This window comes from Callospermophilus lateralis, chromosome 17 (assembly GCF_048772815.1).
Source record: "Callospermophilus lateralis isolate mCalLat2 chromosome 17, mCalLat2.hap1, whole genome shotgun sequence".
NCBI lineage: Eukaryota > Metazoa > Chordata > Mammalia > Rodentia > Sciuridae > Callospermophilus > Callospermophilus lateralis.
In genome coordinates this window covers 26,807,048-26,821,820 of record NC_135321.1, presented here as the reverse complement: position 1 = coordinate 26,821,820, position 14,773 = coordinate 26,807,048, and the positions used below count along the sequence as shown (strand labels likewise).

At 38.9% G+C, this 14,773-nt stretch overlaps 1 protein-coding gene across 1 annotated transcript in view; it reads right to left on the bottom strand.

Annotated features, from left to right (window-relative positions):
- Window positions 1–7,073: 7,073 nt before the first annotated feature.
- Window positions 7,074–14,773, bottom strand: part of Pstpip2 (proline-serine-threonine phosphatase interacting protein 2) — a 66,994-nt gene continuing 59,294 nt past the window's right edge. Inside the window, exons 13-15 of the mRNA XM_076836713.2 lie at window positions 13,638–13,672; window positions 11,871–11,927; window positions 7,074–8,681 (exon numbers count right to left, since the gene is read on the bottom strand). Coding sequence (XP_076692828.1) covers window positions 11,878–11,927; window positions 13,638–13,672 — 85 coding nt within the window. The 3' untranslated portion in view covers window positions 7,074–8,681; window positions 11,871–11,877. The remainder of the gene's footprint in view (window positions 8,682–11,870; window positions 11,928–13,637; window positions 13,673–14,773) is intronic.

Sequence of the window (14,773 nt, the reverse complement as noted above, 5' to 3'; positions counted from 1 at the left end):
AGAAAATTTTTTAATATTTATTATTTAGTTTTCGGTGGACACAACATCTTTATTTTATTTGTATGTGGTGCTGTGGATCAAACCCAGCGCCCCACACCTGCCAGGCAAGCACATTACCACTTGAGCCACATCCCCAGCCCCATCTGTGACCTTTTAATTAATAAATCTTGGATATCCTTTTTTTTGCAGAAACAGAAAATTCTACTTCATTTTTCCCTTAGTTAATTTTTATTTAAATAGACTTCTGATGGACATTAAACTGCTTGCAATTTTTTCTCTATTAAAAACATGCTTATAACAAATTAAAAAATGCTTATAAAAGTGACCATTCTTATATATGTCTATACATCTGTATTTTTTTCAAATTTTTTGTAGTTGTAGATGGAAAGAATGCCTTTATTTTATTTGTTTTTATTATTTTTATGTGGTGCTAAGGATCAAACCCAAGTGCCTTACATATGCTAGGCAAGCGCTCTGCCACTGAGCTACAGCCCCAGCCCTATGAATATGTATTTCAATAAGATAGATTCTTAGATGTGAAAATGTTTTCAGAGGCTTATTCTTGTTTCAATTTTGATAAATATATGTCAAATTTTTCTCTAACAGGTTGTGTTAATTTTCACTGCAACTTTGAAAATTTGAAATACTATTTAATCTCATGACCAAAAACCCTGAACAATTAAAAACGAGAACTAGTCTTTCATAAAAAGACTATTTCTCATATTATAGCATTACAAAAATTAATGTGACTATGTCGCAATCTGGACCAGTACTTGTCATTTGTTATAACTAATTCGGAGAAAGCTGCCAGACTCACAAAGGAGCCCTGGGTTGCTCTTTCTTATGCTTGCTTACAAAATCCATTGCATGGTCTCTGGTGGCCATCTGGTGGCCATCTCTCATTGATGCAACATCTAACATGATTTCCGAGAAGTCATTTAGTCTACAATAATCAATTACTTCCTTTACAGCATTCTGTAAAAGACAATATTTCATCATTCTTGATTACTAAATACATTTTTTCAAAACTGAGAATCCCTCATGCAACTTCTAAGTTATTTCAGTGTCTTGAGACAATACACTTGTGGGACAAGCAAATACCAAAAAGGGCCAGCCTACATTTTGTTAGCAGAGTGTCTTCCTTAGATAGGGTCTCTTCCATTAACAGAATTTTGTTTCTATAAACAGGAGAGCATAAAAATATTTGTCCTTTATTCTGTTATTGTCCTCATAATCTTCTCTGCTAAAAGAACAAGAAAGTTGAAAAGTCAAAGAAATAGACATTTGCATCCCCAAAGCATCTGACACTTTTAAGGCCCCCACTCGCATTCTGTGACATTTACATTTCTGAGTGTGCAGCCCCAAATCCCAATAACTGGCATCTCTTTGTCTCGAGCTCCCTTTGACCACTGGTATAGAAGTGTCAGAGAAATAATACAAACTGAGGCAACCCTCAGCCAGTAAAACATGTGGAAGTTGGCATACAAATTCAGTTACAGATTGAGTTGTCCCCTCCCCAAATTCCTAAACCCCTGGTATCTCAGAATGTGACCTTATTTGGAGATTGGGTCTTTACAGGAGAAATCAAGTTAAAATGAGATCATAAGGGAGGCTTCTGATCTGATACAATTGTGGCCCTTACAAAGAATGACAATTTGGACACAGAGACCTATAGAAGGAAGACATCAGGAAGACAGAGAAAAAGATGGCCAACTGCAATGCGAGGAGAGAGATCTGAAACAGATTCTCCCTCAGTCCTCAGAACAAACCAGTCTTGTCCACACCTTATCTTTGGAGGACTTCCAGCTTCCAAAACTGTTATTTAAGCCACTCAATTTATACAACAGTTCTAGCAAACTAATACTAACACCCAGTTCCCTCACCCCTTCCTTGGCTGAACTAGTTCTCAGATAGTATATGCTGTTTCCCAGAGTCCTCCAGGGGAATTAAGCCCCAGTTTCCCACATCAACAACTTGACTGATAGCATACTCTATTTACTTCCTTTTATTCCCTTTCTCACTTCCCATTCCACGATTGATGTTTTCTAAGTTCACCTCCTCAGTACACTACTTGATCTCAAATCCTTTTCTCAGTCCCTCTTTCTGGGGGACCTCAGAGTAAGATGGCTGGTATCATAAATGGTACTCAGAAGTAGTGTCAGGATTCTGCAATTATTCCCACCTGGTCAAATGACAAGCATGTCACTGGCAGTAGAATATGATCACATATGTGCTGCAGCATCATAATAACTCTGGCCTCCCCTGTGGGGCTTGGGGTATAAGTCAGGTGCATGAATTCACCCAACATCAATGTCTTTTAAAGGTATGGAGGCAAATGATAATAGAATAGGTTGGTTATCAATTGCTGTTTCGGGCTAAAGAAAATCATAAGCTCGGGTCACTCAGAGAATAGTGGGGACACCAGAAAGCTGCTAATGTGGCATTTAAAGAGATGCAAAAAGCCAAGAATGGTAGCACATACCTGTACTCCCAGCTACTTAGGAGGCTGAACCACAAGATGGCAAATTTAAGACCAGTCTGGGCAACTTAGTCAATTTTGTGAGACACTGTCTTAAAATAAAAAATAAAATTAAAAGGCTTGGGGATGTAGCTCAATAATAGAATGTTCCTGGGTTCAATCCTTACTGTCACAAAAATGTGCAAATAAAGAGATGCATTTTGGGTCCGGTGCAGTGGCACACGCCTATAATTCCAGCAGTTTAGGAGGCTGAGACAGGAGGGTCTCGAGTTCAAAGCTAGCCTCAGCAAAGGCAAGGCTCTAAGTGAGGCCCTGTGTATAATAAAATACAAAAATTGGAAAATTGGGCTGGGGATGTGACTCAATGTTTGAGTGCTCCTGAGTTCAATCTTTGATACAGAGAGAGAGAGAGAGAGAGAGAGAGATTTTGCAAAATTATAAAGGAAATATGAATATGCAAAAAAAATGTTACTTCTAAATTACTTCAGCTTTCTTCATATCCCCTGAGTCATAGACAAGGTGGACACATCAGAAATCCATCCTGCAATGGATATGGTGCACAGTGCATTCAGGCCAAAGTGAATCCAGAAAGCCCAGGCATGGTATCCAACAGGTAATGTAGGCCTATCAGTTCTCTGTTGCACCTGGGTCTCTCCTACAGCTCATACTTATAGCCTTTATAAATTTCCTTCAACCCAATTGGTAAGGAAGAAAAAACTCAGCAACAGGTCAGTTGTGCGTGCTATTGTTGGTCTTTGCAAGGATGGCTGCCACACTACAGCCCCACTCAGAAGTGACTGCAAAAAACAGAGAAGACAAGCACTCCCAAGAAGTAGTGCATCATGCAATCCAGCCAGTCATGAACTTACTGTGAAGGGAGATGTGGCCCAAGGTAAATACATTGACTCATGGGCAGTAGCACATGACTGATTGATCAGGAAAGAAGCTTATAAAAAGACAAAGAGGTCTAGGGAAGAAGAGTAAGGGTAGGCCCGTGGGAATGGGCAAGAAAATGTACAAACCTTTGTCTTATCAACACTAACGAGAATATCCATCACAGAGGAGGAGCAGAACAATGAGGCGGGGGAGGGGGATAGGATGCCACATCCCAGAAAGTGAGCTGGACTCTGTCCTTGGCTACTCCAATGCTTTCTCAGTGAGTTCATGAACAGATAGCCATGTTGGGAGAAATGGAAACTATTCAGGGACCCTCCGCTGACCCACTCTGATCTATTGCCTACTGATGATTATCTAACCAATTAGCCCAATGGTTAAGCCTGAACCCTAAATGCATTACTATCCTTCAAGGAGACAAACCAGCCACTTGGTGGTGAACTGATTCCATCAAATCCCTTTTGCCCTGTAAGGGGCAGAAATTCCTCTCTATTGGGATTAATTCCAAGAATGGATTTGCCCTCTTGGCCTGTATTGTGTCTGGACCAGCACCACGGTCCAAGGGCTTAGAGAGTGTCTGATATATCATTATGGAGTTCCACAAAACATAACTTTAGGGGCTGGGGTTGTGGCTCAGTGGTAGAGTGCTCACCTAGCATGTGTGAGACCCTGGGTTCGATCCCCAGCACCACATATAAATAAATAAAAGATATTGTGTCCAACTACAACTAAAAAATAAACATTTAAAAAACTAACTTTAGACCAGAGCTTCTCAAATTGTTTTTCATTATCACTCTCCTAAAGGGCCTTTTAGACATGTTTTTTCCTAATTGCCATCCCTGAGAAATGTTGTTTTTTTTTTTTATTGGTTGTTCAAAACATTACAAAGCTCTTGACATATCATATTTCATACATTTGATTCAAGTGGGTTATGAACTCCCATTTTTACCCTGTATACAGATTGCAGAATCACATCGGTTACACATCCACATTTTTACATATTGCCATACTAGTGACTGTTGTATTCTGCTATCTTTCCTGTCCTCTACTATCCTCCCTCCCCTCCCCTCCCATCTTCTCTCTCTACCCCATCTACTGTAATTCATTTCTCTCCCTTGATTTTTTTTAATACAACAGCCACGCTGTATTTGTTTTTTGTACTGCATGTATATCTTCTTTAGGCCTCAAAAGAGTAAAATCCATTTTGTCCATTCTTATGGTTTGGATCTGAAATGTTCCCTAAATTCTCATGTGTTGAAGTCTTGGTCACCAAAGCAGGGATGTTCAGACATGGGAATTGGGGAAAGTGATTTGATCATGAGGACTCTGACCTCACCAATGGATCAACCCATTGATGGATAAATAATTTGAATGGACTATGGGAGGTGGTGTAAACTGAAGGTGGTAGGGCCTTGTCGAGGAAGTGGGTCACTGGGGGTGTGCCCTTGGGGACTGTAACTTGTCCCTTTCTGTTTCTCTCTCTCTCTCTCTCTCTCTCTCTCTCTCTCTCTCCTTCCTGACTGCCATGAGCTGAGAAGCTTTCCTTGGGGACACATATCCACCCTGATATTCTGCCCCATCTCAGGCCCAAAGCAATGGAAACTGCTAACTGTGGATTGAAACCTCTGAAACACTGAGCCAAAATAATATTTCCAGAAAAAACAATTTTGACCACCTTGGGAACCATCATGCCCCATTCAGCATGCCTGCCTTAAACCAAGAGATCTTTTGCAGTGAAGGTAGTATGATAATAGGACTTTGTCTTGCTCTATACACGTTGTCTTGGAGCTGTGTCCTGTTAGAATGTTGGGATGGCCTCTTAAAGGTGCAGCAGCTTAAGAATGATACCTTGGAGGGTTAGGGTACTGGCCCAGATGAGGCATTATGATGCTTATATGGCCACAATATTCCAATAGATAAATCTGAATATGGATCATAATTACAATAAGTAGAAAACAGAGGTCTAGGAACCAAGGGATTAAAGTGGTCTCTGTCACCATAGCTCCTACTGACCCACCAGGGGAATTTATGCTTCCTATCCCTTCAATTTCAGGTTCTACTGGACCATAAAGTTGGTAGGGGATATATTTGCCAGAAGACATGGAAAAAGTTCCACTAAAACTGTGTCCGATGTCCCTCCTTGTCTTGTAGATGGCAGATGGCCACCCTTCATATCAATTATGGATTTAGGACCAGGGAGACTACGTTATCCTACTAAATTTCCGTGTGTGTGTGTGTGTGTGTGTGTGTGTGTGTGTGAGAGAGAGAGAGAGAGAGAGAGAGAGAAAGAGAGAGAGAGAGAGAGTTTGGAAGTTGGGATTTGAAGAAATGATAACAGGATAGAGTCAAATTAATGAACCACAGATGGATCTAAGACACATAGGGGCCAGACACTGTCACTGTCCCATCTATAACCCCTCAGTATTTACCATTCCCTTAAGCACCAACCCAATTTCAGTGAATGTGTCCCTGCCTGAGAACTCCCTCAGCTGAAAACTACTCTGCCATCATTACAGGCATCCCAGAAGGGCCAGGAAAGTAGTGCCTCCTGGAAGCCCTCATCAGCGACTGGTGGGAGTTCCCGCAGGATTAGGCCCCAGTTGCCCACTGTGTAGCTTGCTCTGCAATGCACGCTTTTTTGCCTTCCTCCCCACTTCCCTGTCTCACTTCTCTACCTCTGGGACCACCCTGGTAGGGTCCTCCATTTCTCCCTATTTTCTTTCTCTGTTCTATACCAAAACAGTGCAAGAAATGGACCCTGGCCTAAGCCAGAATTCCTAAAACCTAAATATAAACACTATACCCTGACCCCCCCGATGAGGCCATACCTAGGTAGAACATCCAAGGTGCTGCAGCTGCCTGTAAGTAAGTTCCCCCAGTAAAAGCTTCAGAGTGATCACCTGGTATTTAGTGCTTCTTTCTTTGGAATCCCAAAAGGCCCCAGCTGGGGACAATTTGGGACACTACCTGTGGGAACTTCTTGGTAGAAGTTTTGGAGGAACTCCAGCCTCAGTGGGCCAAATGACCTCCCCCCAACCCATATTGAAAAAGCACTTGTATTCAACCCTTTATTTTGGAGTCTGCTTCTAGAAGAACCAGAAGTATGTGTCAACAATCTACAGAGCAGCTCATATTTACTAGATGTAATGCATACTTTTTTGTCTAGATTCATTTCCTTTATATTCCTTACTTCTTTTTCAAATGGGTTGTTTCTGTGTTTATTTCTGCTTTTGCAGTGCGATAGTGGAACTTACAACTCCTGAATGCTAGGCACATGCTCTACCATTGAGCCACACCCCGACCTCCAGCTATGTTTTATTATAGGTCACTAATTCTAACACATTTATCACTATGTGTCAAGCACTGGAGATATAGCAGGGAAAAGGACAGACCAGGGTCCTGCTCTCATGGAGTTATAGTCAAGGGGAAAGACAAACCTGGAATAATTATTTTCAAGAGCAAATCATGTAATAATAAGGAAAGAGGGGAAATCAATAGTGAGACTCAACCTAATCTAGAGACAGGGTCAGTGCCTCTTAGAGGAAGAGACATTGTTCTTGACACAGGAAGGACACTGATAGATGGCACCATCTCCACTTAGCCTTCCTAGCCAGCACTGTTGTCTAACAGCTACCAACGGGACAAGGGGTCAAATAGAGCTTGGAAGAGAGATGTCTTTAACACAAAAATGCAAAAGAAATTCCAAATCACCAAGAACCTTTATTTTACTTCAAATAAACTTAAAGAGCAATAAAATTATCATTTTTCTATTCATAAAACACTTTTACATCAATTACACTGATAGAAAAGTGAAATCCCTGAGGAGCCAACAATAAATAATAAAGTTAAAAACAGATCTGAATGCAAAGGCAAATTTCCTGAGCCTGTTTCAGTTTGGGGAAGTCAATGGTCCTTTGCAACCCATGAATTTCTCAAAAGGATATTCAACTGATGCAAGTTTCCTTCTATGATAAGAAGCTGTCACAGAAGCACCTTATATTAAAAGGGGGAAATAATTAATCTTCTTTTAGTCATTTTTTTTCTATAGTTCTAGGAAAGTTATTGCACAGGGCAGGAGAGATAAATATTTGCTCCTTGTAGTGACCTTTACAACATACAAGCAATAGTGCTGTTTTCCTTTTAACTAAAATGCACCATTTTCTCATTGCTCAAAAGTTGTATGAAAGGTACATAACACCCCATAGCTTATGGGTGACAGAGGAAGAGCCAAATATTTGTAAAAGGGTTAGACTGACTCTTGAAAGATTCCAGGGTCTAGCAACTTTTCAAAAGATTGTAAAGACCCAGAATTGAAGATAATCTAAATGCCATATGTCATTGACTCTAGGAACTTTTTTTGGGTCACAATTTACTGTCTCAAATTCAAATGGGTTTGACTGTCAACAGGCTGTCACAAACCTATTGGCACCTTCACTACCCCACCTTCAGAGTGGTACATGAAATAGTGGCATAATTTACAATCTACAGCTTCTCAGATAATGTTAAATATGCTGCTCTGTAGTTTAGTACACATGGTGATTCATATATTTTTTTAAAATTTAACATTTAAGTCCTAGTAATTTTCCCAATTGAAAAAAGATGCTGGCAAAACTATTTGGCATTTTTAATTTTAATTTTAGCCTGAGCATCACAGCTTCATGAAGAGTTAGTATGAGTGATGTGGAATGAGCTTGCGCACTGGGTCCAGTTCCATCTCTCATCATCTGGCAGAACTGTAAGGAAACTGATTTCACACTTCTGAGCCTTGTTTCTTCATCTGTAAAATGAGAATGTGGCTTCTAAGTCTTCCAGCCAAAAAGGAGGGTAACTTTAAATCTTGAACCATGAGAGTGTGTTACTGTGAGATTCCAAAGCCACGCTGCTCTGTGGCTCAGGATACAGAGCAAAAGCCAAAGCCCAAAGCCAAAGGTGCGTCTTCTGCAATTGACAGCTCAGTCTCACTGCAGCCCCCTCTGCCCTACGGAGCACTAACAGGAAACAGTTCCCAAACAGAAAAAAGTTTATATTTAAATACAAATCCCAAACAGCAAACAGTACTTTTGCAACTTCAGTGAGTGAGTGGGAAAGAATTATTTATCAGTCTGGGGCAATTTGTAAACTTTGTCAAAAAAAAAAAAACTGTAGCACTTTACTAACTTGAGTTGATGTCTACTGTAAATTTTAAATATTCAAGAATTGCAACAAGGGTTCACTTCAAAGTCTTCATGATTGACAAAGCTCTAGATTCTGCTGCTCTGGGTGCCTCTTTTCATGCCACAGAAGCACTAGCTGGAGAAAGCTTCCTCTTCTGAAAGAAAATTACAAAGAAACCTCACTTGAATGACCTATTCGCATCACCTTCAGGGTGTATCAACCAGAGTAAGTGTTGCTTAGTCAAGGAAAAGAAATGGTGAGGAATGGAACCTCCATGCAATGAACAATGAAAGGTGATGATAATGGAAATGCTTTATGGTAGATAACACAAGTATTTATATTTTATATGCATTTTTTTAAATTCAAAAATTATAATGTCTTTACCTAAACATGTTAGAATTAAAATCAGGAATAGCAGCTTAAAATACACACACACATACACATACACACACACACACACACACACACACAGGAGAGAGAGAGAGAGAGAGAGAGAGAGAGAGAGAGAGAGAAACAGGAATAGCAGCTAAAATCAACAACCACAGAACAAATCACAAATTTCAAAATCTTTCTGTTTAAATTTCCATTCCAAAGTTTCACTCAAAACTATTCGAAGTATTGTAATAAGTTTCATAAATTGCTTAACTGGATTATTAACTAAACCAGGCTCACTTCTTTAAGATTCTCTGTAATTTGGTCAATTACACAGGTAGATATCGAGCCTCTATCCATTGAGCTGGTGCAAACATTAAAATTATATTACTTGAAAGAGAGAGAACTCAAGTAAATGTGACGGCACAAGCATCTTGCACTCATACATCAGATTCTTGGACTCTGGGGAGCTAGAGTTTGGGGTCAATGCTATTATATTCTACTAGAATATAAGCTTTACCCAAACAGGTAAGGGCAGAAAAGAAAGATTAAAAAAATAAAAAGAGGGCTGGGGTTGTGGCTCAGTGATAGAGCACTTGACTTGCATGTGTGAGGCACTGGAGTTCCATTCCCAGCACTGCATATAAATAAATGAACCAAATAAAGGTCCATCAACAACTAAAAACAAAAAAATAAAATAAATAAATAAATAAATAAAAAGAAACTCTTGGAACTGCCAATGCCCTGCCCCATAGCCATCATCTGCAGTGTTAAATGGAACAGGTTTCCCCTCTGAATTCCAAGTCGTTGATTGATTTATCGTGTTCTTGCTCTGTCTCTAATCAGGGCTTTGCACCTCTTGGTGAGAAAAAGGGAAGCTTATGAAAGAAAAAAGCAATGATGATGGGTTGTAAAGAATACAGTTTATTTGTAGACCAGAAAGATATATCTAGTTAGAGAATGGAGTATTTTATTCTCCAATTTCCATACCTTTTACAGCCAAGTTGCTTAAATATGAAATACATTTCTTAAGCAAGAACATGTATTTAAATATAAACAGATACTAGTTAATTATTCCTATTTAATTAAGACAATTTAGCTTCTGTACTATGTAGTAAAGTGACTATAAGTCACAAAGTAGGTATTATTAGAGGACTGAAGCAAAGAATGATATGCTAACTTGCAAGCACTTTTCAGTGGATAGAAGACAGTAGGAAATCCTTGAGAGCACTGTTAAATCCTGTTTTGTGTCAGATGGGGTGCACACCTGTAATCCCAGCTACCCAGGAGACTTAAGCAGGAGGACCACAAGTTCAAAGCCAGTCTGAGCCTCTTAGTAAGAACCTGTCTCAAAATTTAAAAATAGCCATAGCACATGCTTGTAATCCCAGAGGCTCGGGAGGCTGAAACAGGAGGATAACGAGTTCAAAGCCAGCCCCAGCAAAAGTGAGGCACTAAACAACTCAGTGAGATCCTCTCTCTAAATAAAATACAAAATAGGGCTGGGGATGTGGCTCAGTAGCTGAGTAGCCCTGAGTTCAATCCTGGTACCCCCAAAACATAAAAAAAAAAAATTTAAGAGCCAGGAATGTAGCTCAGTGGTAGAGTGCTTGCCTAATATGTGTAAGGCTCTGGGTTCAATTCCCAGTACCACAAACAAAACAACCTGTTTTGTTTCATAACTGACAGTAAATATTACTAATACCAGGCCAGTGAGGGGAGGTGGGAGGCTGGTCCAGTTCTTCTATGATTTCCTGTGTCTCACTGACCTACTTCTTGTGATTCCCAAGAAAAAACAAGATCAAGAAAATGCAAATAGACCAACCCTTAAAAACAGTCTTTCACCAAAGAAGTAATACATTCTTCTTGTAGCTAAATTAGAAAACAGAATAAACAAAAAGGAAAACTACTACCTGTTCAAGTATATAGCCTTTCAGACTTTTTCTTGGCTTCTAAATGCCTATAGGGTTGTAGCCCAGCTAAGCCCATTTGGGTTAAAAAAAAAAAAAAAAAAAAAAAGCTTTATGACAGACACAGTGCTACATGCCTATAATCCCAGCAGGTTGGGAGGCTGAAGCAGGAGGACAGTGAGTTCAAAGCCAACCTCAGCAAAAGTGAGGCACTAAGCAACTCAATGAGACCCTGTCTCTAAATAAAATACAAAATAGGACTGGGAATATGGCTCAGCAGTCAAGTGCCCCTGAGTTCAATCCCCAGTACCAAAGCAAAAATAAAAACAAAAAAACTTTATGAGGAGTTTCATTGAATTTTTTGTTTTCTTGTTTGTTTGCAGTCCTGAGGTTGAACCCAGAAATGCTCTAACACTGAGCTATATGTCCAACCCTTTTTATTTTTTATTTTTACATTTGTGAAGACTGCTTTTCATTGGGGGCTTGTTCAAAGCATCTGAGTGCCAAGGAGAACCAGCCACTATGAGACAGCTGACTTTCTAGTGCTCTTCCAAGAATCCTTGTGGCTTGCGGATTCAGAGCAGTGACATTCTGGAGGGGGATGGCCTCTGTGACTCCAGAGTGTATGTAATAAGTATAACGATATTTACATCATTTTCAGTGACTTCTCTTTACTTGACTTTTCCCCCCTTTTAGAGGGAAGGAGAAGACACTAAAAGCTAAATGACTTAAACAGGGAGGGCTATGCGTGTGTTGTTCATGAGCACGCCTAAATGTAGTTGTGTAATAGCTATGAAAGACTTTAACCAGAGCAGAAAGAATCATAGGATAATTAATTAAGGGGAAATATCCTGTTCAAATACACAAGGAGTGCTTCCAGTCAGCTTCTGTTTGTAGGATCCAAAGAGGTCAAGCTGAAATGACACCACACCCACCAGTGTGCTGGCCCGTCACAAGGCCTGGTTTGTTTGTGGTGGTGTCATAAAGAGGATTCAAAGGCTTCAGAAACACAATCACCAATCCCAGTGCAACTTGACTATGTGAAAATTAAAAGTTCTTACCTTTATGTTATTGATAGAGCAAACTGTAGTCATCAACCAAAGAATAATCAGGGTCATCTACAGAGGACAGAACATAAAACAGCATTCTGTTTTTTCATGATGGATCTTAACTCTTTTCAAACCAAGGTACTCTTCTTAAAGATTTGGGTGACTACCTTTTTGTAAGGAGAAAATGTATCTGGCAACGAAACCTATAATTGTCATGACTATAAACCAGAGAACATTCTAGAAGTCCCTATTATGACTTCTTCATCCAAGTCTAGATATTAGTATCCGCAGGTAAAGCCATCTTCAAAAATTTACAAAATAATACTCTACTATCATGTATAACTAAAAAGAACAAAAAATATACAAAATTAAGTCCCATATAATCAACTTGTAATTATAAGAAAACAAGAAATAAATTAAATCAATATATTATTCAAAGATATGATTTCAGCACTATATATTCATCAGTTATTACATTTTTTACTGAGTCATCAAACACAGTTATTTTCTTCCCTCATTCTTTTGAATGCTGGTAGATAACACTTTTTTCCTTTAAATAGAAAAGATTTTTAAGAACCTACTATGTTCCTAGGACTATATTAGGTATAGGTAGGGTTTCAAGAGAAGATAAAGTGCCTGTCCTCAGGGATCTTGTAATTATCCAGGGGGAAAAAAAAAACTAACAAAAAAATGTTGAGATGTGTGGTTCTCCCAGAGGAATCCTAGGAGTTCAGAGAAAAAGGGGACTACCAGTGTGATCAGTGAAAGATCCCATTATGAGCAGTGTACAAAATACATAATATTAAGTTACATACTTTCAGATATGTATACCTTCCATAAATGACATGTCTGTGTAATCCAAAGGGGGGAATTGTATCACATGATCCAAGTTGAAATAATCTCTGATAAAATTGTCTTATAATAAGTTTCTTTTGGTTGCAAGTGTACACAGTAATTCATTAGGCTTTTTGTTGGTCTATTTACTAAATAATAATTGTTTATAATTATAATTATTTTATTTTTAAAAAATAGAGATTTCTACAGTTCTTAAGGGACAAAAAGTCCTTTATAATATTTTAAACATTATTGCTTCTATTTTAATTCATTTTTGATATCAATTTATTATAAATTCTCACATAATAAAACTATGTTTCACTCTATCTAGTTTTCCTCAGCCCTAATAAAATTTTATCATTGTTTGTTAGCCCTTTTATACAGTGGAAGAACCTCTAGAGAAAGCCTCTATATCAGAACTCCAACAGGTTGATCATCAGGCTTGAGAATTTTAATCACAGGACTACACAATATTTTTAGCCATCAGATACTGTAATGTCTCTGTCTCCCTAGTCATTGATGTTAACCTTCCCTTTTCTCAATATTTCCTAACCTTCTAGCCTTTGTTACATTTCCTGCAACAATATGATGTTCTCTTTCCCACTGTACTGAAAGTAATAGCAATACAGTCAAAGTGAAAGAGTTTGTGTGCACATGTACATCTATCATGACAACAATAAAGGCAGGTTTGAAGATCTCAAAAGAAAAAGTTTCTTTTGTCACTTTAGTAGTTAAATTCTCTTGGATAAGCTATAAAATAAACCACCAATTACCAAATTTCACTCTGTGACAAACAGTATTACCATGAGATTCTAATACAAGTTCATCCTCTTGGGAATTCAATCCTATTTAATCCCTTCTTACCCCTTATTTCAAAATTTTAACTCTTCAATCTTAAAGAAAACCTGACCTAAGAATTTCAAAAGGCCTTTCTTGATGGCTTACCTGGTACACTTTTAGGAACTGGGAGAGGTCCTCTCCTGTAAGAAATGAAAACCAAAGTCCTTCACATAAGTTTGTGTTATTTTCATAATTTCCTGCTTCATACTACAAGCACATTATACTCTTATCAGCCCTGGTTTTGCACGAAAGGGCCAAGAAAGCTCAGATGAGGCAAATGATCTGCAGCCCTAACCTATTGAAATCTGAGCTGCAGACAGATAAGGTGCCGAGGGGCCGATGCATAGTGGGTAGGGATGCAAGGCTCTGCCCCTAGCAACCTAGGCTGGCAGGATTAAAACCCCAGCTATATGGGCAAGATGTACCGATCTCCTTGTTCATCAGCATCTTCTTACATAGACAGAGAAACTAACAGCTCCTACCTCATTGTAAGGATTAAAACTTCTAGTTCACAATAATTATTATGAACAGTGCCTGGCATTCTTAAATATGATAGTGAACATGCAATCCCTCCCAAACACTCCCCATGTTTCCTACAACTTAAACAGAAAATTCAATAGCTTAGACTTCTGACTTTATATAAACAGAAGTTTCTCTTCCTTCAGAATCTATAATATGAGAAGCAGCAAAATTTTCCTGTTAAGGGCCCAATAGAAAATGATTTACTGTTTCTGTCACAACTCTATTCAGCTCTAGTGGAAAAACATAAACAAAATATAACCCACTAAGAGTGGCTGTGTCCCAAAATGTGTCTCTACATGAACACTGAAATTTGAATCTCATATGATTTTCACATGCATGAAATAGTATCCTTTTGATTTTTTTCAGCTATTTAAAAATGTAAAAACTTAACTCACAGACTCTACAAAAACAGATCAGCCAGGCATGGTGGTGCACGCATGTAATACCAGAGGCTTGGGAGGCTGAGGCAGGAGTCACAAGTTCAAAGCCAGCCTCAGCAAAAGCGAGGTGCTAAGCAACTCAGTGAGACCCTGTCTCTAAATAAAATACAAAATAGGGCTGGGGATGTGGCTCAGAGGTCAGGTGCCCCTGAGTTCAATCCTTGCTATCCAAAAAAAATATAGGGAGATCAGATTTGACTCACAGGGGCCATAGTTTGCTAACTCCTGCTATAAGAAAAGTATAAGATATATAAAGGAATAATAGTGATCACATTCAGG